The sequence below is a fragment of the Erpetoichthys calabaricus genome, chromosome 18 (assembly GCF_900747795.2).
Source record: "Erpetoichthys calabaricus chromosome 18, fErpCal1.3, whole genome shotgun sequence".
NCBI lineage: Eukaryota > Metazoa > Chordata > Cladistia > Polypteriformes > Polypteridae > Erpetoichthys > Erpetoichthys calabaricus.
This window is the reverse complement of record NC_041411.2, coordinates 46,091,252-46,118,933: the sequence shown is the minus strand read 5'-3', so window position 1 is coordinate 46,118,933 and position 27,682 is coordinate 46,091,252. Positions and strand designations below refer to the sequence as shown.

Below are 27,682 nucleotides of genomic sequence, written 5' to 3'. Positions count from 1 at the left end.
ATGATATTGATGGAAACGATGTGCTTTTTGCATATAAAAGAATTAATTGCCCATAACTTCATATTAACCTACCAAACAAGGTTTTTCCATATAATAAACATTAACAACTTGTTTAAGGTATTACTTACACATGCTGCATGTTATTTATTGCTATGCTTCCATTTATTCACCTACATAAAATGATTTGTCTATTTTTTTAATTAATCTTTATAAATCTGAACATCTTTATATATATGTGTGTCTACAGTTTCTAAAGAAAGTCTAAACACCGCCTGGTAAATTATATATTTTGTTGACATCTGAAGCAAAAAAAATATTTAAATAGAACTTTGACTGCAAACAAACTAAAACAATAACAAAACCGCCAATGTACAGTTACAATTTACTTGATGAAATAAAAAAAGAATTAAAAAAAAATTAACAGTAAATATGGCATTTGCAAAAGTTTGTATACCCTACTAAGTCAGTGCTTTTCTTGGCAAAATATTACAGTTTGCAAATGTTTTTTGTAGCTAGCAGTGAATCTCTAAATTCTTCTTTTGAAGGTTTCCCCCCATTCTGCTTTGGAGATCTTTTCCAGCTGTGAGATATTCTTTGGATGTCTGGAGTACCCGGCACATTTGAGAACTACCTACAAATCCGCATTGACAATCAAGCAGTCTGGGGACCACAGAAGCCATTTTGGAACCTTCGCCTTGTGTTTCTTGAGGTACCTCCTAGTGAAAGAATTCAAAGTGTGCTTTGCATTGTTGTCTTATGGTAGAAGCCATCCTTTTTTCAGCTTCACTCTTCTGACTGACTGTCTGATGTTGTTCTCAAGGATGTGTTAATATTTAGTGGAATCCATTCTTCACTGTACAATTTTTCTATGCCATTAGCTATCACACAAACCTAAACCATAATAAATCTAACCACATACTTAACAATAGGCAAGATGTTCCTTTCTTCATATGCTGCACCGATTTTTCTCCAAATAAACCTCTTTGCAGCCAAATCATCAGATTTTAATATCATTTGTCCTTACTACTTTATTAATGAAACTCCATGGGTCACCCCCCACCCAAAACTTGTTGTTTATGTACTGGTGCCTCATGGCACCTAATACTTCACACCAGAAGGCCAATGGAGCTGATAACCAAGATGCAAAGTGGTATGCATTTAAAAATGTTAGTAGTCAACAGAAAAAAAACTGCACTTATTAACCATTGAGCTTTGCATCTTCCTTGAGCTTCACCAAACTTTCTCATTCCATTAGACAGCAGGATCACATCCAGGATATCGCCCCGTCTTCAGTCATCCACCCCCCATTGGTTAGCGGTGCTACTCTTATGGCCTGTCAGTCACTTCTGCTCTGTCTGTTATTTGCATAAAGCATGTAAATTGGTACAATAGCAATAAATTTTAACAAATAGAAAATTGGCCAACATGTGTTTTTTTTATTTGCCAATGAACTTTTTTTTTTTTTTTTTTATACAGTATTAGTATTTAGTTTTTATATTATGGGGCTAGTTTTAAGGACATTAAAATGTCTTTTTTAGTGGATGCCTACTGGCATAGATGTATAATTCTTCTAAATTTCATCTTTTTTAGAAATTCACTCAGACTGTAATCTATCTTTCCCTCATCCAGTAATGGGAATGCAAATACTTCAACTGGTATTTAGTAAACTATTCAGGTTAGTAGCCGGGCTTATAAAAAGCTAAACTAGGTTGGAGAGCTAATCTGAAAAGAACCTTATGCAAGATTTTTCAGGATGATTAGAGTAACCTGAGGAAACCAAGTCAGAGAAACTAATAAAAATGACAGATTTCAGCACAAATGTTTGGTTTATATCAACAGTACTCCACCGTGCCTTACTCAGGAGCCACATTGACAAAAATATATTTTTGCAAGAGCTGCAATCCAAAAACGTCCCTTTCCCCCTTAAAACCTTTATGAATTTGAGAATAAGGATAAGGGATGAAAATCATGATTTAATAACTGTAATTTATTATTACTGCAACCATAAAATTCAACATTATTGGCAGTATTTCAACATTATCATTATTAAATGATTTCCAAGTGCTGATCACAAAGTCCATAATGGCAACAGACAGCATATTACTGTTCTTCACAGCCCACAACATTATAACAGACGGCACTGCTTATCATCACTGTCCATAACTGCAGGTAAGAAACTGACAGTGCATTGCTGATCATTTTTCACAGTCCCAAACAACAAATTGTTCCACTCAAACAACACAGGAACTGCTCCCTTCTTCAACAGTCGTTGCCCTGTCTCAGACCCTGGCTCATGAAAATCCTCTTTTTAAAAATGCCAGCTACAAACTCAGCTATTGGGACTAACCATAGAGCTCTCTCACTCTCTCTGGATAGTGACAATCTATTCAGAGCATCAGAGGGAAATGTATGAAAGCTAAGTACCTTGTTGTACTTACTGGAAGCCTGACATAAAGGTACACAACAATGTTCAGTTTTAGAGCTATCTGTATGCTGAAAGTGCAAACCTTTTTTTTCCTCTGAAATTTTCACCACTTAACAAAAATCACAACTGGAGTATGGACAATGGAAGTGACTGATATGCGCAAATAAAAATGAAATTAATTCTGCTGGCAATGTTTTATATTTTTTTCAAGATTTTTTTATTCTTAAGTAGGACTTAAAAGAGTCACAACTGGCCTTTGAAGAGCCGCGGGTTGAGTACTACTGCTTTGTACTACATATAAAGGTCACTTTATATAAAAATACAAAGTGAATGTAACATTAACAATTGTTCTAAAGCATCATTTCAAAGTCCAGAAAATGACAAATTCTATGAACTGCACCATGTGCATTCAGTTGTCAGATAATAAACTGCATATGACTTGAACTGTAGTCTGTAAGATTAAACTCACCGTTAGGTCTTAAAAGATAATGGAGATCATGTAAGACTAAAACTGTTCAAAATATTTTATTTTTCTACATAATCACTTACCTGTCTCAATCTATCACGTGCCTGAGCAATCTTTTTTCTTAACCAGCGACATCTAGCAGTCACAATTGCAATGTGCCCCTTCACACGCTCTTCTTTCTAAATGATTTTGAAAAATGAAAATTAATATAGAAGGAAAAAAAAAATCAAATCACCAAGTAACTTGATTTACTTCCAGACACCACATCATGTGGCAGCCTTTTTAAAGAAGCACTTTCTCTCTCTCCTTTTTTTGGATAAACGTTATTAATTAATAATGTTTTTTAAAAAAAATAATGCTAAGATTTAGCCTCCATAACTTTTTAAAAGGACTTTCAGATTGATTTGAAGATATGTTGCAGTCATCACAGACCCAAGCTTCAGCACATCTCAAATGGCCTTTTCAGACGAGCTACAAACTTTCTAGTATCCATGCCAGAAGTTCTTAGGTATAATTGGGGGTTTGTTGTTCATTATTTATATATAGTACATATTTTTCTCCTTCTCTTGAGCTTTTATAAAGTTTTAATTTCCCCTTGGGGACAATAAAGCATATATCTATCTGAACAGCAACATTTATGGGATATAATTACAAATTTCCACTGCAAACCTAACAAAAATTCATTTTGGGGACAGAAAAATGCAAAACAGAAGACTGGAAAACATGGTTTCAACTGATTTAACATTAATAAGGAAAGTGAAATGCACTTCATTTGCACATGTGTGAGTTCACCTTGTGAAAGACTGGTGCCTTATCCAGGGATTGTTCCTGCCTTGCTCCCTATGATGGCTGGGATAGGGTCCTGCCCCCCACGACTCTACTTGGGATTAGGTGGGCTTAGAAAAGGGCATGGTATGGTATATCCTCAGAAGAAATGTGGTTAGCTTTAAATTGCAGCTTCTTCCTTGTATCTTTTAGCAAGACTCAAACCAAAGCCTGATCAAGCTGGTTTATGTTGCACGAGTGGAAGGAAGGGGGCCTTATACACTGGACTGCTTACACTTGTAACAGTCAATAAACAGTGTAACTACAGTAATCATGAGCAGTAATGATTCTAACACTAAAGGTTACTCTAAAACCAATTTGAAATATAAAGTAAAAATCCCTGCGTTATGACCCCGGTATCCGTATCATATAATATCATCAGTACCGAGTTAGAATCTGGCATTTGTGATGCTATTTCAGCCATCGCAAGTTTATTTCAGAATTTCTTTTCAATAACTTGACTTTGCAAAATATGCATTATGTTTACTCAGATATATACTGTACATATGATTATTGCTGCATTTTCAAAATATGACTATTTTTTTTCATAACCCACTTATTCAGGGTAGCATATGACTCATTGTTACAAAATATTTAATAAACAAAAATGTAATACTTGTCTATCTGATGAAGAAATAAACAAAAATTAAAGGGTTCCAACCTACAAAACAGTTGCCGAAGCCCCAAACGTATCTGAATGCTACGTGATGCACACTTTTATATTTGCTCATCCAAAAAAAAAAGAAAGGTGAAAATCTAAGCCGGTGCAAAGAAGGATTTAACAAATAAAAATTCTAATTGCATTTACTTGACAAAGAAATAAGACTAAATGATCAGAGGTAGATGGATCAATAAATGGATGTCTGTTTAATGCCCCAAATAGTTGAGCCAGACCTGCAGGAACACCTGGGGATTCTAGACAGCACGGTAGCCAGAGGACCTCATGAACTCCCTTGAACAACCCTGACCTTGAAAGTGGTTCAGCAGCCTTCCCTGAAAGGAGATCCTGCTTATGTTTTAAAAGGCTCTTCCATTCACCACTCGGGTTTTGCAAGGGCTTGCCTGACTTTAGAGCATGAAGGAGTAAAGATCAGAGGTTCAAGAAGGAAGTGAGCATGGAGCGTATATGTGAGGTTTGGGACATGAATAAGTGCTTAAGATACCCCACACAATAAATGGGGGCAAACTTGTACAAGTAGGTTCAGAGGGGCCGTAGGTTTGTTGTTTTCTTTTGTCCATTTATTACTACATATTCTCCCTTCGTTAATAAAGTATTTCATAATTTTGAGCCTTTTATACTCATTTTGGGTTCGGGATCTGATCTGTAGCAATCCCAAATTATGACAGTACATACATCTGTCAATGCACCAATGTTTTTGTATTTGTGTAACATTTAGGAAGTATCCAAATAATTACAGTTACAATCTATACAGTACTCTATAAACAAACTGCACTGAGTTACTGGTTAAGATCAAAGTAAAATGACTACTTCTTGCCACGTTTTTTTTTGTTGTTATCAGAATTGCTAAACAATATTTTTTACCTTCTTCAGAAGAACTAAGCATTAAGAGTATCCCAATACAGATGAGTCAGCCATAAATAAAAGAATGATCTGCTACAAAATGATTCTGTACTTTAGCTGACACGTACTGTACTCTTCCTTTGTCACACTTGAACTCCCAAGCCTAAAGCCGTTCACATGAATAGCCTTAAAATTGCACTGTAGGAATTATCCTGTGAACAGAGATATTCCCAAAAGCAGCCAATGTTAATGAAGGCACTGGTTTTGAACATCAATCCAGGAGAGACATAAAGTGCTAAGCAACTAGTGTCATCATTTACAGCAACACTAATCAATACTCAACCGCCACCCCAAAAACTCATCCATATAAGGGTCTGAGGCTAACAGATTATTAATTAAAAAAGAGATTTCATGGAAAAAGGAGGTAAAAGCTGCTATGCAAATCAAACATCTGCCATACAGAAGTACAAACAGTGTTATTTTCATGCTTTCGTTTGCCATACCTCCCCCAGAATGAACTCCACGTCACAAAATTGTCTGTTCTCCCACAGCTTCCCATAGTCCTCGTGAAGGGTACACTTTGGATAGCAGGAAAACTAGTATAAAAAAGACACAAAAAAGGTAAAAGAATATTTTTTTAAACAGAAAATTAAAAAGACATAGCAGGAGACACAGTTTAATATTTCTAAAACGTGAAGACGTAGTTATTACAACATCAGGCTAGTCATGCAGTTTAAGATACTAAGATTGCAGAACATTTCCATTTTGTATCTCCTGCCATCTATATTTTTATACTGTATTTTGAAATAGCATGTTCAACTTTTCAAGCAAGGCTTTTGTATATTTCCTCAAATTTACCTTATGTTTGCGAACACTAGTGTCTTTGTATTTTGACTAGCTATAGTCTACCTAACCTAAAGTCAGCCTAACATACAGTAACTTGTGTCCTTTCTTTTTGTGTGCTATGCTTAATTAATCCCTCCATCCATGCATTTTCTACAATGTTTTTTTAATTTCAGTGTCTTGTTGAGCCATTGTCTATCCTGGCTGCAGCTGCACAAAGTACAAAGCTAGAACCACTCCTAGCTCCATCCCGAAGACATTCTCAAACATTACATCACCTCCAAACTCATTCATGCAAAGTCAAATTAACATTACGACTAATCCAATGCTAGAGTCTTTTATGTGTGAGAGAAAATGCTCTTCTGATGCAAGAAGAGCAGTACCCAAGCTAAGAATTAAACCCATCATGATACTCCATACTTAATTACCAACATATGCTTTAGCATGCTGCACACTAATGGTCCACATTATAGCACAAAATGATGAGGAAACTAAAACAAAAAATATTGAAGACATAATGTTGAAATATCACCTGAAAACACAACTAACCACAAAACTGAACTTCTGCAAACTGGCACTAAAGGGCAACTTAAGAAAATGAGGTCCTTCTCAGTGACTCTTGATGGTGATCTCATCAGACCTTCTTCTAATGGAAAGAATCTTGGTGTCATTTTTGATTCCTCCTTTTCTTATTCCACCCACTAGACTACATCAGTGACCTTCTCCATCACTGTGCTCCTGTTCGACCAACCACACAGGTCCTCTGATTCTGGTGATTTTGTTGTGCCCCACACTAACCTGCCCTCTATGGGTGACAGGGCCTTCAGCTCTATAGCGCCCAGACTTTGGAATAACCTCACTAAATTAATCCGCTGACTCCATTCATTCTTTTAAAAAACAACTTAAAACTCATCTATACAGGAAGGCGTTTAACTTAACCTGATATTCTGCCCATTCTTTCAGTTTACCTTTCTGTCTAGATGCTCAGGATAATGTGTGTGTGTGTGTGTTATATCACAAATTGCGTTATTTGTTCAAGGTTTTCTTCTAGTACTGAATTTAGTATTTTGCTTTGGTTTATTGTTTTTTTTTTAATCCTTTGTACATGCTGTAGATAGTTATCCCTTTTTAGTGTTCTATGCGGATATTTTTTGTATCCAATGTTATATATACCCTGCTGTTCTTTCTGAGACTATTTGAAGTGCCTTGAGCATGGGAAAAGTGCTATATAAATAAAATAAAATACCGTTATTAATATACATTATTATGAAAGTGATACCCATTGACATTATGGCACCATCTAGTGAATTTCAAACTGTACGACAGTTCAGTTTAGGCTCAATATGTCTTCTAGTTTATTGAGTCAATATTATTGCGTGTAGAGAGTACACTGAAATTCTTGCATTTGCTTATCAACATAGTCTGCAAGCACGTCATTTTTAATGACTGCAGTTCCTTTTAGTCATTCTGGTGTGTGTTCAGAGTATAGTGTTTGTGTGTATTTATATTTATTTAATACTTTATTAAATGAGCTTCTGTCAAAAGCGAAATTTCCTTCTGGCAAAAAAATTCTGTCCATAACTCCAATGGTGTCAAATCAAACACGTGTAAATTTCTGTCAGGGACTGCAGGCACACCGCAATATTATTTCATTTGGGCAGCATTGGAATAGGCTGCAATCTCTGTTTATCTTTTTTCTTCTCCCCCACTCCCCCCCCAAACCCCCCTTGTTTGCACAACAAACACAAAACATCAGAAGAGCGGCTGGTTACACTATGGAGCCAGCACCAATGTCTACTATCAAATCCCCCCACCCCGCACAGTTTTCTCAGCTCAAGTCTGTTTACCTGCGTGTAGTTGCTTGGAGTTGTATAGAGTGAGAAGTCAAGCAAATCAACACCTTTTATAAAATATCGTTATTTGGAACACTTGCATTTCATGTGTGTTCTATGTCTACAACAATCTATGTAAACACATCGTTAAAACAGAAACGTTTTTCATGTTTTAGTAATAATTGACAAAATGTAGACATGGAAGTATATAATGTATGAAGCCTGGATTCCAAATATCGAAGAATCAATTTCACAAAAGGTACAAATATAACAGAACAAGTGCGCTTCTATTCAAGAATATAAATGCAGAAATAGAACCCGCGTTAGGGTGCGACATTGACACGCATTTACTATGATCGCTTCGGTGGTGCAACGGTATCAACTGTAGACTGGTAATCAAAACTTCACGGGTTCGATCCCGGACAAGTCCATTTTAAGAAATGAGCTGCACGTATCTATATTACTAAACAAAGGTTGTATATATGCACGGATGCCGGACGCACCAAAAGTGCACGCGCACTGTGCCTCAGTGCCCCAGAGTCAAACCCAGCGGCTTCCCAGAGTCAGTAGGTGGCGCCCAAACAACACAACACAACCTGTAAACTAAACTTCAGGTCACAATACAATCGCCGCCCGAACGCGAACGTGCACACCACCGTATATACAACCTTTGTTTAGTAATGTTTGTATATATGCAAGGATTCCAGAGTCCAGAAGCACCGACAGTGCACTCGCCACAGCGCACTCTCCTCAACACCCCCGAGTCAAACCCAGCAGCTCCCAGAGTCAGTAGGTGGCACCCAAACAACACAACACGACCTGTAAACTAAACTTGAAGTAAAGCGTGCACGCCACGTTGTATATATGCACAGATGCCAGAGGCCACAAGCAAGCCATACACAGTACAACCGCCGCCCGAACGCGACCGCGCACACCACCGCATATACCACCTTCATTTAGTAATGTAGCCCTCCAAGCCCGGATCCGCCGCCATGGTCACTTTAGCACGCAAATCCGCCGCTATGGTCACTTTAGCACGCAAATCCGCCGCTGTCAGCAAACAACCTCTAGCTAACGACACAGACATAGAAAAACAAAAACGAGACCGCATGGATAAAAACAATGAACGCAGGCGCCTACAACGTGCTTCTGAAACACCAGAACCAGATGAGTCACGGCTTCAAAAAGAAACTGCTTTAATACAAATATATTTATTTAATTAAATGAAAACTTTCCCAGGACGCACCCACCCTCCATGATTGTTCTTCCCTCCAAATATCGGAGGGAACAGAAAGTCATCGCCATTCTTGGATTTGCGATTCTTTTGAGAATCGTGGGTTTGCTGGAATATGTGCAGCTCACTTCTCAAAACGGACTCGTCTGGGGTCGAACCCGTGAAGTTTTGATTACCAGTGAACAGTTGATACCATTGCGCCACCGAAGCGGTCATAACAAATGCACGTCAATGTCGCACCCTAACGCGGGTTCTTTTTCTGCAGTTATATTCTTGAATAGAAGCGCACTTGTTCTGTTATATTTGTACCTTTTGTGAAAGTTTTTCTTTGATATTTGGAATCCAGGCTTCACACATTATACACTTCATGTCTACATTTTGTCAATTATCACTAAAACATGAAAAACGTTTTGATTTTAATCGATGTGTTTACATAGATCATTGTAGACACGGAACACACATGAAATGCGAGTGTTCCAAATAACGATATAGTATTTATAAAAGGTGTCGTTTTGCTTGACTTCTCACTCTATACAACTCTAAGCAACTGAAACGCAGGTAAACAGACTTGAGCTGAGAAAACTGTGCGGGGTGGGGGGATGTGATAGCAGGCTGCTTGCTGTTTGCTGCTTATCCACACATTTATAGGACAAAAGACGCTGATGGAGAAGTGAGAAGTGATTTAAGGTGGGACGGATCTATGAGTTTTTTCGTAGGCTCTGGTAATTCTTGTGTTAAAAGATAGCGCTGAGTATAACAAGAAGGTCATGTTTAGATTTATTATTTGGAAAAAAAAAAAAAAAAAACTGAACTCGGGTCAGCTCCCTCAGTAAAAGCCGAGGGGTGCTACAAAAGCAATGCAAAAATGGACAAAATTACTTACAGTGGGGCAAAAAAGTATTTAGTCAGCCACCAATTGTGCAAGTTCTCCCACTTAAAAAGATGAGAGAGGCCTCTAATTTTCATCATAGGTATACCTCAACTATGAGAGACAAAATGAGAAAAAAAAAATACAGAAAATCACATTGTCTGATTTTTGAAGAATTTATTTGCAAATTATGGTGGAAAAAAAGTATTTGGTCAATAACAAAAGTTCATCTCAATACTTTGTTATATACCCTTTGTTGGCAATGACAGAGGTCAAATGTTTTCTGTAAGTCTTCACAAGGTTTTCACACACTTGCTGGTATTTTGGCCCATTCCTCCATGCACATCTCCTCTAGAGCAGTGATGTTTTGGGGCTGTCGCTGGGCAACACGGACTTTCAACTCCCTCCAAAGATTTTCTATGGAGTTGAGATCTGGAGACTGGCTAGGCCACTCCGGGACCTTGAAATGCTTCTTACGAAGCCACTCCTTCGTTATCCGGGCGGTGTGTTTGGGATCATTGTCATGCTGAAAGACCCAGCCACGTTTCATCTTCAATGCCCTTGCTGATGGAAGGAGGTTTTCACTCAAAATCTGACGGTACATGGCCCCATTCATTCTTTCCTTTACACAGATCAGTCGTCCTGGTCCCTTTGCAGAAAAACAGCCCCAAAGCATGATGTTTCCGCCCCCAAGCTTTGCAGTAGGTATGGTGTTCTTTGGATGCAACTCAGCATTCTTTCTTCTCCAAACACGAGGAGTAGTTTTTTTCATCTGACCATATGACATTCTCCCAATCCTCTTCTGGATCATCCAAATGCTCTCTAGCAAACTTCAGACGGGCCTGCACATGTACTGGCTTAAGCAGTGGGACACGTCTGGCACTGCAGGATTTGAGTCCCTGGCGGCGTAGTGTATTACTGATGGTAGGCTTTGTTACTTTGGTCCCAGCTCTCTGCAGGTCATTCACTAGGTCCCCCCGTGTGGTTCTGGGATTTTTGCTCACCGTTCTTGTGATCATTTTGACCCCACGGGGTGAGATCTTGCGTGGAGCCCCAGATCGAGGGAGATTATCAGTGGTCTTGTATGTCTTCCATTTTCTAATAATTGCTTCCACAGTTGCTTTCTTCACACCAAGCTGCTTACCTATTGCAGATTCAGTCTTCCCAGCCTGGTGCAGGTCTACAATTTTGTTTCTGGTGTCCTTTGACAGCTCTTTGGTCTTGGCCATAGTGGAGTTTGGAGTGTGACTGTTTGAGGTTGTGGACAGGTGTCTTTTATATTGATAACGAGTTCAAACAGGTGCCATTAATACAGGTAATGAGTGGAGGACAGAGGAGCCTCTTACAGAAGAAGTTACAGGTCTGTGAGAGCCAGAAATCTTGCTTGTTTGTAGGTGACCAAATACTTATTTTCCACCATAATTTGCAAATAAATTCTTTAAAATGAGACAATGTGATTTTCTGGATTTTTTTTTTCTCAATTTGTCTCTCATAGTTGAGGTAAAATTACAGGCCTCTCTCATCTTTTTAAGTGGGAGAACTTGCACAATTGGTGGCTGACTAAATACTTTTTTGCCCCACTGTATCTCAGTTGTAAAAGTTTTGATTTTTTTCAACGGTAGGGAGATGACAAAAACACATTACATTATCTCACCAAATTATGAGATATAGTATTGATATAGTATTGATAAGAGTATCAATAAATATTGGTATCAATAAAATCCTAATGATATCCATCCCTGCCTACACTGCATTACACAAACATCATACACATGTTAAAAAGGCCTATATGGTGTGCCCACCTGAGATACAGCTCTTCATATACAGTACTATTAACAGACACCTCAAAAAATGAAGATATCACATATATGAGTGTGTGTCTCAAACTTTAAATGGGCCAGTTTTAAAGAGATACTATAGAAGGATATACTGTAGATATTACACCAGGGACAGAATGTTGATCTTTCTCTTTTTTTACACTGCAGCAATGAGGACTTTGACCGCAAAGAATTCCTCCGAGCTTACTTCCAACTAGAAAACAACATCTCTTCCATTCTCCAGGGTTTACATCTCAGAAGACTGTCTAACATGTCATTGGTCTGTACCAGCAAATGACCAAGGCACAATCTGTGTAGTAGATGCATAAGCATTCATCATTTTTGTCATTTTTTTTCCATCTTAGCCGATTAAGTGAGAATAAGTGAGGAATTGCAACTTGAATCTGTAACACTCAGGTTCTTTTACAATACAGTAATCCCTCACTATATCGCGCTTCGACTTTCGAGGCTTCACTCTATCGATGATTTTATATGTAAGCATATTTAAATATATATAGCAGATTTTTGCTGGTTCGTGGGTTTCAGTGGACAATGGGTCTTTTAATTTCTGGTACATGCTTCCTCAGTTGGTTTGCCCAGTTGATTTCATACAAGGGATGCTATTGGCAGATGGCTGAGAAGCTACCCAATCAGAGCACGTATTACGTATTAAATAAAACTCCTCAAATATATTGTGAGCAGGGGGCTGTTCGCACCCCTAGAGGATACGGACGCTCCTAACAAAAGACAACCTTCACATTGCTCCCTTCCTTCCTGGGCTTACTTGTGGTTGCTTTGTTGCGCGATATGCTTCCCGCACGGTGCTTCACATACTTAAAAGCTCAGACAGCACGTATTGATTTTTGATTGTTTCCTTTTCTCTCTCTGGCATTCTCTGCTCCTGACGCGCACTCCTTTGAAGAGGAAGATATGTTTGCATTCTTTTAATTGTGAGATGGACCTGTCATCTCTGTCTTGTCATGGGGCACGTTTAAACTTTTGAAAAAGAGATAAATGTTTGTTTGCAGTGTTTGAATAAAGTTCCTGTCTCTCTACAACCTCCTGTGTTTCTGTGCAAATCTGTGATCCAAGCGTGACAATATAAAAATAACCATATAAACATATGGTTTCTACTTCGCGGATTTTCACCTTTCGCGGGGGGTTCTGGAACACAACCCCCGTGATTGAGGAGGGATCATGTACAGATATGCAGAAAGAAAAAATAAAGGAAAAAAAAACAAAAAACCTTTTTGGGTTGAAAAATATGAATATGACTGTGATATTAACACTCTTGGTTGATGTTTTCTTGTTTATTTCTATATTTTCCTTTCTATAAATAATATTTAATTTTTGTCTGTTCAAGCTTCACGCAAAAACCACCACACATTTTTCTACAAAACCTATCAATTGTTTGCAGTCTAGTTAAACTTTGAATATACAAAATTTTCCTACTTGGGTGAATCTCACAAAAAGATGCCATTTTTGCCGAATCTTTTTTCCTTTTAATCTCAATACCTCCAGAACATAACACAATATCGACTTGATTTTTACTACAAAAGAATTAGAAATGACACCTATTTCAGGAGTTTGTGTTGACCACAGTAATAACTGAAAAGTTTTAAATATTTAAGAATATTGAAAAAAAAAATGAGATTTTTGTTTGCTCCTTTTATAACAAACAAAAAATGTCATATTCAATTTGTGTCAACAGCAAATAATATGCCCATGTGTGATGAGATCAATGCTTGGAAGGAGAAGATGGAAACTTTGTAGAAATTCATCAGGAAGGAGCTGAAAGGTGTGTGTGTGTACCACTTGACCCTCATTTGTGTCTCAGTGATTGAGCTGCATGGTACAACTGTGGTGCATTCAATATACTCCACAATATTTCACTAGTATTCAATATTATTTCAATATTATTAATGAGATGATAATTATTACTGTTCTTTGCTGCAAAATGATTTACAAATTTACAAATCTTACACTTAATTTCTCAAGGGCACAATAAGCCCAGATTCCCCAGATGCTAAATAATATAAAAATAAAGCATTTCTTTCTACCACAATGAGGGGGTCTTAAGTGTTAGATATGCTTTTATTTCTTTTACAGTATGCATGTAACCCACAATTTAGAATAGCTGGTATCAAAATACAGCAACACTGATTCCCTATAAAATATTTTGGATTGCTTTAGAAAAAGAAAAATGTAATCACCAAAATTAGAGTTGAAAATCAATCCTCCATAAGAAAGTTTTAAAAGGAATACGAAAGTAGATGAAAACAAAAGAAAATATGTTATTGTTATCTAATATGTACCTGAAACCTGTACATCTCTCCGCTCCGAACATTGTTGTCAACAGTCCCCCCAAATATATACATGGCATCGAAAATAACTGCAGCAGCATGAAAAAGCCTTCCAGTGGGCAACTAGAAAAAATAAATATTTTTGTGAAAAGAGGGGATTCAAAAATAAATGTAAAAATTTCATAACTTCAGAAATAACAACAACATAATAACAAGTTCAAATAAAAGCAATACGCTTCATTTACAGTACAGTTTTGGATATGAGCATATCTCAGCTTATGAATACCATGACATTTCAATGCATATCCAGCTATAGCTTGACTCGATATGATTTTAACAGAAATACCATGTTAACTCTTTAAACTACAGGTCGGGAGCATATGTTGCCGCACCCACCACGCGAACCACCAGATTCAATATGAATTCCTTACCAAGAAAGATGATTTAGGCTTAAGAAATAAACAAAGTTCAGATTTTGACCTTTAGCTATGGCTATGCATAAGTTGCTATGCTGTTCCAAAAAATCTGAAATGGTACAAAGGAAACAGGTAAATTGTCAAAGGTTTAAAAATAAGTACAATAACTGAAAAACAATGTTTTTTTCTAATGCTCTACAAAAAAGGCCTTTTCAGGGACTAAGTATTGAGTTAATGACTGACATCTTTTCTGCAGTAATGGAAGTTAACTAAACCTTATACCTACTGTATGTACCATTTCAGGTTATTCACTGGATTTCAACAGCTTAACTTTCAATAAAAACTGGAATAATGTGGAAGTTCTAAAACTAACCTGTAGTGTGTGTGTATATATTTTAACAAATGGCAATACATGTAACTTAAGCTCATATTAATAAAGAGCTAATACATAAACGTTTCAGTGTAGTCGAAAACTATTTTACTATAAAAGAAAACTGTCTCGGCAAACAAAAATGTAACTAGTTACTTTTAGACATATCCTACCTACAGGCCTTTTGTCACCCATCTTAATTATGCATTAAAAATTAAGTATTGTAAATGTGTATTACCTAAATTGAAGGTATTTTGTCTGTAGTACCAGTGCCAAAAACAAAAGAGGAAAACATTCTGAAAACATTCAGTGCTGTGCAGTTCAGTTTAGTTCAAAATATCTCATTAACATTTACTTGCCTATTCTCACCTTTCATCTATTTTTAAAGTCAACTGGGTTGAGACTTCAAAGTCCCCTGGGTACTGCTGCATTTTGCACTACACTACCATGTAATTGGTGCCATATATTTACAATTCTTCATCTAGGAAAGACCTTTCCTATATTTGAGTAAACCTTTTTTATGAGGAGTCTATCAATAACTAAATTATATGTATTTAGCAAAATATTTCATTCAGCATTTCCATAATGTCCTTAAGTACTTGTTCATTGCTTTTATATAATCAAAATATTGAATTACCTTTTTTTATTAAAGAAAATCAATTATTAAATTTAAACAAAATCACTAGACATTCATTTCACACCTTTTAAACCAGAAAAAAGTTACAAAAATTTAAATTATTAAATTAAAACAAAATCACTAGCCATTTATTTCACACCTTTTAAAACAGAAAAAGAAAGTTACCCAACCTGATTAAAGCACTATTTACGTGTATTTCAGGTCTAAGCCATTAAGTTAAAAAAAAAAAAAAAAAGAAAAAGAAAAATCACATTATGTAATCAAATTTCACAAATATGGAATTTTAATTTAACTTAATAATGCATAAGTACTTTTTGTAGGCAGAGGGAGCCTAAGACTTTTCAAGCAGCACCAAGCAGAAGGCAGGACACCACTTGGAGAATTATTTTTTTCCCTGAAAATTCTACAAATAAATGTATAAACATTGACAACTCCCTTTCTTTTCTGTGTGTGAAATTACAAATATTAATAAACTAACAAAAAATAGGAAAGCCAGAACTACTGTCTTTTGTAAAAGCACTTGTGTGTCAAATATGTACTGGCTATTAATAAAATAGTGGTTCACTGAACTGTTCCTATCTTTACTAGGTTACTGGATTATTGCCATTTCATAACAGAATAGATTTTTAAGTTATTAATGATATTTAACCCTTATTATGAAAACATGTTACATTACTATGTTAATGTCTATACTCCCTAAGTTAATAGGATAAGTATTTGAAGTCAACAGCTTCACTTTAAACTTAACAAGCAGCTGACATACCTCGCTGTCAGGACTGGGCTGAATCACCTCCCAAGTCTGGGAGTCAACATCATAGCAGTGAAGTTCGTTAGGAAGTGTATTGTCAGCAGCACCACCAAAAACATATAGATGTCGGTCAAATGCCACCATGGTGTGCCCATAACGCCTCTGGGGAGGTGGAGGTGAACCACGCAGGAGATGTTCAGTGGGAATACGAGTCCAGCTACAGATAAAGAAAGCAAGCTTTTGATATAATCCAAAACACAGTTTTGTCATTAGTAGGATTTGTTGGAGCCTATAGGTGGCTTTAAAATTGTACAATGCAAAATATTTCTTGTTGGCCATTAAGGCACTTGTAACAGCCTTCAACCCGTGGTAAATGTATTAATTTACTCTTTTACTAGTTTTATCTTACTTAAAACAATTTAGGTTTACATGCTTCCAGAGCCTTTTCCCCGCATCTGAGGGAGTAAGGCTTGAATCTACTTGGCGACTTGCCATTCAGGTCCCTTTTAATTCTTTTTGTACTGCTAACATTTTAATGAATATAAATAATAATAAAAAATGATTTAATTACATTTTAATAATTAATAAATAATAAAAACTACTTTTGCAAGCAATAATGCTCTTAAGGAAAACCCATAGGTTTACTGGCAAAAGATATAAAAGATAGCACAAAAACAGTTGATTTTTATTCAAGTGTCTTCTAGAGAGCAGAGCTTTGGGTTAGTTTTTCTGATAGTCAATCACATCGATGTGAAAAGTTATTCAAATATAAATTCAAGCCTGGCACACAAGTTATGTCTAAGTTACTAGTTAGACTAATGTAAGCATCTACAGTACTTAAAATACAGAAGGGCAGACATACACTTTTTCTTTGAACTCAAATTGAAAGAGATTATTGGTAATCTTGGCTCCACTTTGACCAGAAAAGACAAACATTTTGTCACGACAGACTGCCACAGGAAAATTACAACATGAAGGAGGAATTTCACCACTCTGTTCAATCTAGGGAAAGAGAAGAAAAAAAAGAAAAGAAGATTTTTTTAACTTTACTCCTCTCAATGAAAGTAAACTTAACTGAATTTCCACACAAACTTCAGAAGTGAATGGATGTACTACATAGCAATGTGAACACGAGAATTCCGTTATTCACAACAGTGCCATACCTCTTCCCAGCTTGTCTGCTCTCTGTCTTGAAGGCTAATGGTCCACATGTCACTTAACCTAAAATGAAATTGTAATCACATAGGTAACATTTTAACTATTTTAATCATGTATTGTTAGATAGGGATTTTTAGAATGAATGTGTATCTAAAAATGAACAGCAAAATATCACTTTAAATTGTTTTTTATTTACATTTTTTATTTTCATGCATATTATATAGAAGTACATGCATATTTTATTGTATTCTTATTTCAACCAAAAATCTGCCTTAAAATAAATTTACATATTTGCATAAAATCAGTAGCTTTGGATACAAAATTTAGATTTTTTCTCCCTATCTAACTTTTTTCTATAAAATTAATCTCCAGCATAAACGTTTGACTTACCTTGCATTTCCATCATACCCTGCAAAAATCCACAGTTTATCACTGTACACAGTTGCTCCATGAGCTGACCTGGCAACAGGTAACCTGTTAATTAAAATATACATAAATATTAACAAAGATTTTCTCATTCATCCATCCATCCATTGTCTCCCGCTTATCCGAGGTCGGGTCGCGGGGGCAGCAGCTTGAGCAGAGATGCCCAGACTTCCCTCTCCCCGGCCACTTCTTCTAGCTCCTCCGGGAGAATCCCAAGGCGTTCCCAGGCCAGTCGAGAGACATAGTCCCTCCAACGTGTCCTGGGTCTTCCCTGGGGCCTCCTCCCGGTTGGACGTGCCCGGAACACCTCACCAGGGAGGCGTCCAGGAGGCATCCTGATCAGATGCCCGAGCCACCTCATCTGACTCCTCTCGATGCGGAGGAGCAGCGGCTCTACTCTGAGCCCCTCCCGGATGACTGAGCTTCTCACCCTATCTTTAAGGGAAAGCCCAGACACCCTGCGGAGGAAACTCATTTCAGCCGCTTGTATTCGCGATCTCGTTCTTTCGGTCACTACCCATAGTTCATGACCATAGGTGAGGGTAGGAACATAGATCGACTGGTAAATTGAGAGCTTCGCCTTGCGGCTCAGCTCCTTTTTCACCACGACAGACCTATGCAGCGCCCGCATTACTGCGGATGCCGCACCGATCCGCCTGTCGATCTCACGCTCCATTCTTCCCTCACTCGTGAACAAGATCCTGAGATACTTGAACTCCTCCACTTGAGGCAGGATCTCGCTACCAACCCTGAGAGGGCACTCCACCCTTTTCCGGCTGAGGACCATGGTCTCGGATTTGGAGGTGCTGATTCTCATCCCAGCCGCTTCACACTCGGCTGCGAACCGATCCAGAGAGAGCTGAAGATCACGGCCTGATGAAGCAAACAGGACAACATCATCTGCAAAAAGCAGTGACCCAATCCTGAGCCCACCAAACCGGACCCCCTCAACACCCTGGCTGCGCCTAGAAATTCTGTCCATAAAAGTTATGAACAGAATCGGTGACAAAGGGCAGCCCTGGAGGAGTCCAACTTTCACTGGAAACGGGTTCGACTTACTGCCGGCAATGCGGACCAAGCTCTGGCACCGATCGTACAGGGACCGAACAGCCCTTATCAGGGGGGCCGGTACCCCATACTCTCGGAGTACCCCCCACAGGATTCTCCGAGGGACACGGTCGAATGCCTTTTCCAAGTCCACAAAACACATGTAGACTGGTTGGGCAAACTCCCATGCACCCTCCAGGACCCTGCTAAGGGTATAGAGCTGGTCCACTGTTCCGCGACCAGGACGAAAACCACACTGTTCCTCCTGAATCCGAGGCTTGACTATCCGACGGACCCTCCTCTCCAGGACCCCTGAATAGACTTTTCCAGGGAGGCTGAGGAGTGTGATCCCTCTGTAGTTGGAACACACCCTCCGATCCCCCTTCTTAAAGAGGGGGATCACCACCCCGGTCTGCCAATCCAGAGGCACTGTCCCTGATGTCCATGCGATGTTGCAGAGGCGTGTCAACCAAGACAGTCCTACAACATCCAGAGCCTTGAGGAACTCCGGGCGTATCTCATCCACCCCCGGGGCCCTGCCACCAAGGAGTTTTTTGACCACCTCGGTGACCTCAGTCCCAGAGATGGGGGAGCCCACCTCTGAGTCCCCAGGCTCTGCTTCCTCATTGGAAGGCATGTTTATGGGATTGAGGAGGTCTTCGAAGTACTCCCCCCACCGACCCACAACGTCCCGAGTTGAGGTCAGCAGCGCACCATCCCCACCATATACAGTGTTGACACTGCACTGCTTCCCCTTCCTGAGACGCCGGATGGTGGACCAGAATCTCCTCGAAGCCGTCCGAAAGTCGTTCTCCATGGCCTATGATTTTCTCATATTTTCTAAAAACATATGACATTATTTTAAACCAATATTTGTTTTAGCCAGGTTTAAATCTTTGTATCCAACAAATGGCAGCGTATACGTCTGAATAAAATAGAAGAAAACAATATAAACTGTAATATAATGTAAACTTATTCACTTAGAATTTTTATAATGACTTTCCCTGCAATGATATAGTTCTAATTACTATGGTTCTAGTACTTAATACATAAAGCAGAATCTAGTGTATTATCCATATATTTGGTAAAATCATGTTTCATTTTCCGGCCAAACAAATATCCCAGCCTATCCTCGAGCAATGGATACAAGGTAGGAGCTATTCGTAGACTGGATACCAGTCCATCACAGGATACATACAAACCCACAATTAAGACAATCCATAATCATCACTAACCTAACATGCATGTTGTTCAATTATGTGAGAAAGCCACATTAATAATCCAACATTCAAATTCCATAAAATTAGATAATACTGGAGATCATATAGACAAAACCAAGTATACTATCGATCTGTCAGGCTACTCAACAAATCTAATTTACATAACTCAGTATTAAAAAATGGAGCTGTTCTGAATGAAGTCAAACAGCAAATGTCTTTTCTGAGCTCATACCTGCCTTCAACCTTCCACTCTGTCCACTGGCCTGTAGCAAATTTGTACTCAAACAAATCATTTTTATTCTTCAGGTTAGAATTGGAGTATATGTCACCAGTGTAACCACCTGTAAATGAAAGAAATCTGTCAAATATGCAGGCAGAAGTGTTCATTAAACTTTAATTCCAAACACTAAAAATACAAAGTACCACTCACATATATAGTACACACTGTATGTACCTACAGTTTTAAAAAAGATAGTAACTGTGATTTCCTTCTTAAAGACAGCATTAAATACTCAGGACTAACATTGGTTCTAACCGATATCTTTTGAATTACAACAAATCAAACAATATCTCAAAAATAATAAAATTTGCCTCCAAAAATAAATAAAATGTAGTGTTTTTTTCTTTTTCAAACACTTAAAACAAATCATAATATCCCACACCGAATCTAGCCTTTACTCATATAACACTTGCTAAAGCTGACATTTGAACGCCAGAATGAGCAGACTTGGAGTTATTTTGTTAGATTGTAATCACTAGGTTTTTAAGCTGTAGCTCCCAATTTATTTATTTAATTTTATATGAAGAAAATAACATTCCATATGATCAAGTCTAACTTATACAATGAAGAAGATAACATAACGCAGAATCATGCTGAACTTAACAAAACAGAATTCAACCCCTGCCTGAGAGAGAGAGAGAGACAGCCAACAGCAAAAACAAATCTTTAAAAAAAAGACAACAAAGAAGCGAGAATGTCCTTTTCTCCAATATAAATGCTTATTCCAAAATTTTATTAATTAAATCTTACCCTATTTTAAAAAGTTCTGAACAGATGCTCTAAGTGAGTGAGAATTTCACATTTTCCAATTTCAAATAGTATAGAACATCAGTTACCCTCTGACTTATAAAGGGTGGGTTGGGTTCTTCCAGTTGAGCTAGATAAGTCTACGTCTAGTAGTGTGGTGCCGGTAATTACAATCAATTTGTCCTTCTCTACTTCTACCCCTCTGGGAGGACACCAAACACAGCTGGTAACGGGTTAGGAGTGACTGTGATACTAAAGCTGTCTGACAGGCATTCAATGATTTATGTCCAGTATGATGTTAATTTGGTGACGCTGGAGTTAGATTGCAATGTACGCAGGTAGGATCTTGCCCTGGATACACTTTGGACAATTTTAAACAAGATAAATGTTATCGACGAAAGATTTTAAGTTGAACGATTGAATGGTTTGTGCATATAGAGCTAGCAACCAATTTAATAATTACATTCTCCCTTTACACGCTCACTTACCAAAAACAAACATGCTACTTCCGTAGACCACCGCTGAGTGATGATACCTGGGTGCGGGGGGTGTTCCTGTTGTGAAAGCCCTAAATGAAAAAAGAGAACGGAATGAACAAATTTTCATTTTAAAGTAGGCACAAAAGGCCATGGGTTATTTTCTTTTATATGGATATGAACCAAAGCCCTACCTGCACCATGAACAATCTTTCACATCAAAGCGCAGCAGGTCATTTAACATGTTCTTCCTAGGTGGGGGAACAAGAAATATTGTCCTCAAATATTAAGTGTCAAGTTCAACAAAACATCTGGTGCCATAAAGAATGACTTACCCATTGTCTCCTCCGAATACATATATTGCATCTTTGTATGCCACAACTGTGTGCTTACTGCGTCTAATAAGCAAAGAGAAGTAAAAATATTTGATTAATGTTAAAAATTAAATATCGTCTGTTAAAGATTTGTGTAGGAGAAGACCTACACCATTCCCTCATTACTGAATCCATCTCTCGTTATTTATCTTAGATCCAGTGTACAGGCATTTCATTACCCTACAAGAGAACCAAGAAACTGGAACTTTCCTAATAAAGATTTATTTCTCGTCTTGCAGCTAACTAGGGTCAATGCTTCCAGAATTTCAGTCTTGCTTGTTTCTTCACATCTGTAACTACTAAACCCTAAACTGACAAGGCGACACCAGAAGACTTCAATTCTATCACACTGGTCAATACTCCAGTGTCTTGTTAAGCATAACTAGCACTGATAATGCTTTATATCCCTTCTAAGAGTTACAGAAGGCAATTATTTCACGATTCTTTCTTTACTTCATAGCTCAGCTTATTCATTCACTCATTTGTCCAGAAATATTTATTTCAATACAAAGTTACTAGGAGTAGAAGACCATACAGACATCATGAAGAACAAGACAGAAGCCAACTCAAACAGGACACCGTCACTAACAACCCACATTTATTTATATAATAAATAAATATAATAATAATAATAATATATATAGTAATATAATAATAATATGAATGTCTTTGAGAGGAAGCCAGGACTACCTAAAAAAACTCAACTGTGTGAATAAAACAGATTATGATTAGAAGGTAAGAGGCTTAGCAGTAACATGCCAGGCCACACATTAAAATTCATACTACCTACTTACTCTATAAATGGATGGATATTTTGGACAAAACTAAATATGCAGTAAATAAATGTGTTGTGAAATTGTGACAGTATATAAATAAAAATAACATATAAGCATACATTATTAAATGTGCCATAAATGTTTTTATTGCTTATTTCTTTACATATTTATTTAATTATTTAAGTAGTGAGGAACATGCATGGTTGCACTTTTGCACATGACCATAAGCAACTGGATTCCCAAGGCAAAGCAAGTTGTTCACAGTGCGTGTTCGTGAAGGACATAACTACAAGAAAAAACTACTCAACAAAGCAACTATTTTAATTCAAGATTTCACCATCCTCTCCATAGTCTGCATCTGAAGTGTCTGTCTTTATATGTACTACTTGATAGCAGAAGACTTACATGCAGGATAACTCATAAGGAAAGAACTGACAACAGGAACCAAGAGATGGCAGTCAGAATCATAGGAAGAAAAAAAGGGCAGCAGATCTAAGATGTCCATCCATCCACCACCATCAAGGGGTAGCAGGAGCTCATTCAAGGAAGCATAGGGTGCAAGGTGGAACCACTCTCTGGGCAGGGCACCAGTCTGTCTCAGGGTGAGCACACACACACACGTGCACATATCTTGTGCCGATTTAGCATTGTCGATCCACCTAACCTGCATGTCTTTGGACTGTGGCACACCAGATCTAACACAAACTGAACTTTCAGATGTCATTTGAACTGACAAAGCATACAGGTCTACAAGTATGAAGGCTTCTTATAAAATATGCTATACACACACACACTCTTCAGAAATCATTGTTGCTCTTGTTCTCTTTCCCATTATGTACACAGGTTATGCAGATCTCGGTTTATAATCACTGGAGTTGTCCCACACGCAAACAAACACACTTCAGATCTCTTTCTTGTTTACAATACATTCACTAACTGCACATGGCTCATAAAAACATACTTTGTAAACATCCCCTCCAGCTCTTTCTCTCACTTCCATAAACACACACATTCTTTATCACATCTTACACACTATAACTCACTCATTTCACTGTCTGGAAAAAAACTTGCCTCTGGCCCCCACAGAATCAGCATGGGTGCTGCCACCAATATGTATGTGTTCTCTCCACTGCTCTTCTACATCCATATGAACGAAACCACCTCTAAGGACCCCTCTGTCAAACTCCTCAAATATGTGGACAACACAACCATTAGAAATGGTGATGAGTCTGCATACAGAAGGTAGGTTGAGCGGCTTGCCCTTTGGTGTGGTCAGAACAATTTGTGAGCTAAACACACTCAAAACTGTGGAAATGAACAGTGGAAGATCCCCCCCCCCCCCATAACAATAATGTGTCAGTTATAGAAACCTTCACTTTTCTGGGATCAATAATTACTTGGAACTCGACACGGAAGTTCATCATTGATTCAACCATAAAAAAGGCAGAGCAGCAGGTGTACTTCCTGCGACAGCTGAAGTAACCACAGGGGCTGCTGATTTAGTTCTACACAGCAATCACCGCGTTTGATCTAAGCTCATCCATAACAGCGTAGTTTGGATTACCAACAAACATGTCAAGAACAGGCTACAACGAATAGTCCGGCATGCCAAAATGAACAACGGTACCATGTGAATTTCCCCTTGGGATTAATAAAGTATCTATCTATCTCAGTCTTCCCAACCTACAGAAACTATGCAATTCCAGAGTCATGAAGTGGGCAGGGAAAATCACAAATGGTTAGTTAATTCAGATGTCCTTGACCAACCGGCCCCCTTATCTTGCAATATTCCTACATTCAGTGCATCCGGAAAGTATTCACAGCGCATCATTTTTTCCACATTTTGTTATGTTAAAGCCTTATTCCAAAATGAATTTATTTTTTTCCTCAGAATTCTACACACAACACCCCATAATGACAACGTGAAAAAAGTTTGAGATTTTTGCAAATTTATTAAAAATAAAAAAAATTGAGAAAGCACATGTACATACGTATTCACAGCCTTTGCCATGAAGCTCAAAATTGAGCTCAGGTGCATCCTGTTTCCCCTGATCATCCTTGAGATGTTTCTGCAGCTTAATTGGAGTCCACCTGTGGTAAATTCAGTTGATTGGACATGATTTGGAAAGGCACACACCTGTCTACATAAGGTCCCACAGTTGACAGTTCATGTCAGAGCACAAACCAAGCATGAAGTCAAAGGAATTGTCTGTAGACCTCCGAGACAGGATTGTCTCGAGGCACAAATCTGGGGAAGGTTACAGAAAAATTTCTGCTGTTTTGAAGGTCCCAATGAGCACAGTGGCCTCCATCATCCGTAAGTGGAAGAAGTTCGAAACCACCAGGACTCTTCCTAGAGCTGGCCGGCCATCTAAACTGAGCGATCGGGGGAGAAGGGCCTTAGTCAGGGAGGTGACCAAGAACCCAATGGTCACTCTGTCAGAGCTCCAGAGGTCCTCTGTGGAGAGAGGAGAACCTTCCAGAAGGACAACAATCTCTGCAGCAATCCACCAAGCAGGCCTGTATGGTAAAGTGGCCAGACGGAAGCCACTCCTTAGTAAAAGGCACATGGCAGCCCACCTGGAGTTTGCCAAAAGGCACCTGAAGGACTCTCAGACCATGAGAAAGAAAATTCTCTGGTCTGATGAGACAAAGATTGAACTCTTTGGTGTGAATGCCAGGCATCACATTTGGAGGAAACCAGGCACCGTTCATCACCAGGCCAATACCATCCCTACAGTGAAGCATGGTGGTGGCAGCATCATGCTGTGGGGATGTTTTTCAGCGGCAGGGACTGGGAGATTAGTCAGGATAAAGGGAAACATGACTGCAACAATATACAGAGACATCCTGGATGAAAACCTGCTCCAGAGCGCTCTTGACCTCAGACTGGGGCGACGGTTCATCTTTCAGCAGGACAACGACCCTAAGCACACAGCCAAGATATCAAAGGAGTGGCTTCAGGACAACTCTGTGAATGTCCTTGAGTGGCCCAGCCAGAGCCCAGACTTGAATCCAATTGAACTTCTTTGGAGAGATCTTAAAATGGCTGTGCACTGACGCTTCCCATCCAACCTGATGGAGCATGAGAGGTGCTGCAAAGAGGAAGGGGCGAAACTGGCCAAGGATAGGTGTGCCAAGCTTGTGGCGTCATATTCAAAAAGACTTGAGGCTGTAATTGCTGCGAAAGGTGCATCAACAAAGTATTGAGCAAAGGCTGTGAATACTTATGTACATGGGATTTCTCATTTTTTTATTTTTAATAAATTTGCAAAAACCTCAAGTAAACGTTTTTCACTTTGTCATTATGGGGTGTTGTGTGTAGAATTCTGAGGAAAAAAATGAATTTAATCCATTTTGGAATAAGGCTGTAACATAACAAAATGTGGAAAAAGTGATGTGCTGTGAATACTTTCCGGATGCACTGTATAGCTAATGCGAAATTCAGTATTTCTGCGCTGCCTTGTGCATTGTATGCATATATACTGTATACATTCTTTGTTTTTTATTTATCTCAAATTGCATTTATCAATAGTGTGCAGGTCTGTCGTGTAACTATATTTGGAGTGTCATCAAAAAACGAAGTCAAATTACTTGTGTAGGCAAGCACACTTGGCTAATAAATGAGTGTAACATAGGAAATAATCAGAATCGAACAGTGCAAATCAAAACTCCCTTATTCTGCAGATTAATTCACTGCAGATGCCTCTAACATAACACTCGGTGTACATACGAACTACGGCTCCCTCCCGCGAATGAAGCACCTACACCCCTGAACTGGTGGTTTTCCTACTCCCACTGCATACACGCACTGTACATCTCTCACTCTTTGGCACACTGTATGCACGCAGTGACGCTAACGCTGTGCACACTCCTTCCCCTCAGATATTATACACGGATCTTTCGTACAACACAGACACGCACAGAGCTGCAGTATGACTGTTAAAGCTGCACAGAATCGATCTCTGGCTCCAGTTTCAGCAACCCAGACGGTAGTTATGCGCTCAGCTAGCACTTACCTGGCTCCTACGAATTCATCACACGGCGGAAGTCTCCTCCATCGGTGAACGGTCTCGAAGGGCCCGAAATTTAACGTAAGATATTCGACGCTATCTGAACAACTGTGGTCAAATTCTACACTTGGGGCCACCTTGGACTTACAGGACATGGTTCCCGGAAACCGTGAAATACAGTATCTTCATAATAAAAATGAAACTCTATGGAAAAGAAAGCAAGTTCTGAAGCCGCCTGCCAGCGTTGTACAGCAGTCAGATGATACTGTGTTGTCTCCTAAAGCACGACACCTTCACATTAATCCTAGACATTTCTGCTCCTGTAAAATCGTACTTAAAATGTTCCCGATATGTGAATTAAACTATCACCAGTGGAAACATTGACCTTTGCCGATCGCACAGTAGGGAGTTGTAGTTTATTTCCTCCCCAGAAGCCTTTAGAAGAGATGCACAATAAACTACAAAACCCAGGCTTCGGACGAGCCGCAAAGTTCTCTGGGTATAGCCCATTCTCAGTGAACCGGCTTGTTCGTGGGCACGGAGACGGAGTTACCCATGTTGGTGGATCTTTCAGCCGGATTTATTGCGTAAAATGACAATGAAGAAATGCCCAACAGCTAACTAAGAAGATACATTACACGTAGATAAATAATGAATATCCAGACGTTTATGATGTGTTATTAAATGTCGAAGGTACAAAGGCATACAATACATGCTTTTTTATGTTTAGTAATACGATAGTAATATTATTATTGATAGAGATAGAATATATGACTTGAACGAAAATAATTCGTTGTCTTTTGGTTTATGTGGATGATTAGTGCCAAACCATACCATTTTCCAAGCCCGCTTAGTACAG

At 38.5% G+C, this 27,682-nt stretch overlaps 1 protein-coding gene across 1 annotated transcript in view; it reads right to left on the bottom strand.

The window, feature by feature from the left end:
- lztr1 (leucine-zipper-like transcription regulator 1) overlaps positions 1 to 27,225 on the bottom strand; it is a 51,959-nt gene extending 24,734 nt beyond the window's left edge. Inside the window, exons 1-12 of the mRNA XM_028825249.2 lie at positions 26,830 to 27,225; positions 21,996 to 22,058; positions 21,855 to 21,911; positions 21,673 to 21,752; positions 20,390 to 20,498; positions 17,855 to 17,938; positions 17,470 to 17,527; positions 17,169 to 17,308; positions 16,322 to 16,523; positions 14,148 to 14,258; positions 5,742 to 5,834; positions 2,975 to 3,070 (exon numbers count right to left, since the gene is read on the bottom strand). Of these exons, the coding sequence (XP_028681082.2) occupies positions 2,975 to 3,070; positions 5,742 to 5,834; positions 14,148 to 14,258; positions 16,322 to 16,523; positions 17,169 to 17,308; positions 17,470 to 17,527; positions 17,855 to 17,938; positions 20,390 to 20,498; positions 21,673 to 21,752; positions 21,855 to 21,911; positions 21,996 to 22,058; positions 26,830 to 26,978 (1,242 nt within the window). The 5' untranslated portion in view covers positions 26,979 to 27,225. The remainder of the gene's footprint in view (positions 1 to 2,974; positions 3,071 to 5,741; positions 5,835 to 14,147; positions 14,259 to 16,321; positions 16,524 to 17,168; positions 17,309 to 17,469; positions 17,528 to 17,854; positions 17,939 to 20,389; positions 20,499 to 21,672; positions 21,753 to 21,854; positions 21,912 to 21,995; positions 22,059 to 26,829) is intronic.
- Between the last annotated feature and the right edge of the window lie 457 nt (positions 27,226 to 27,682).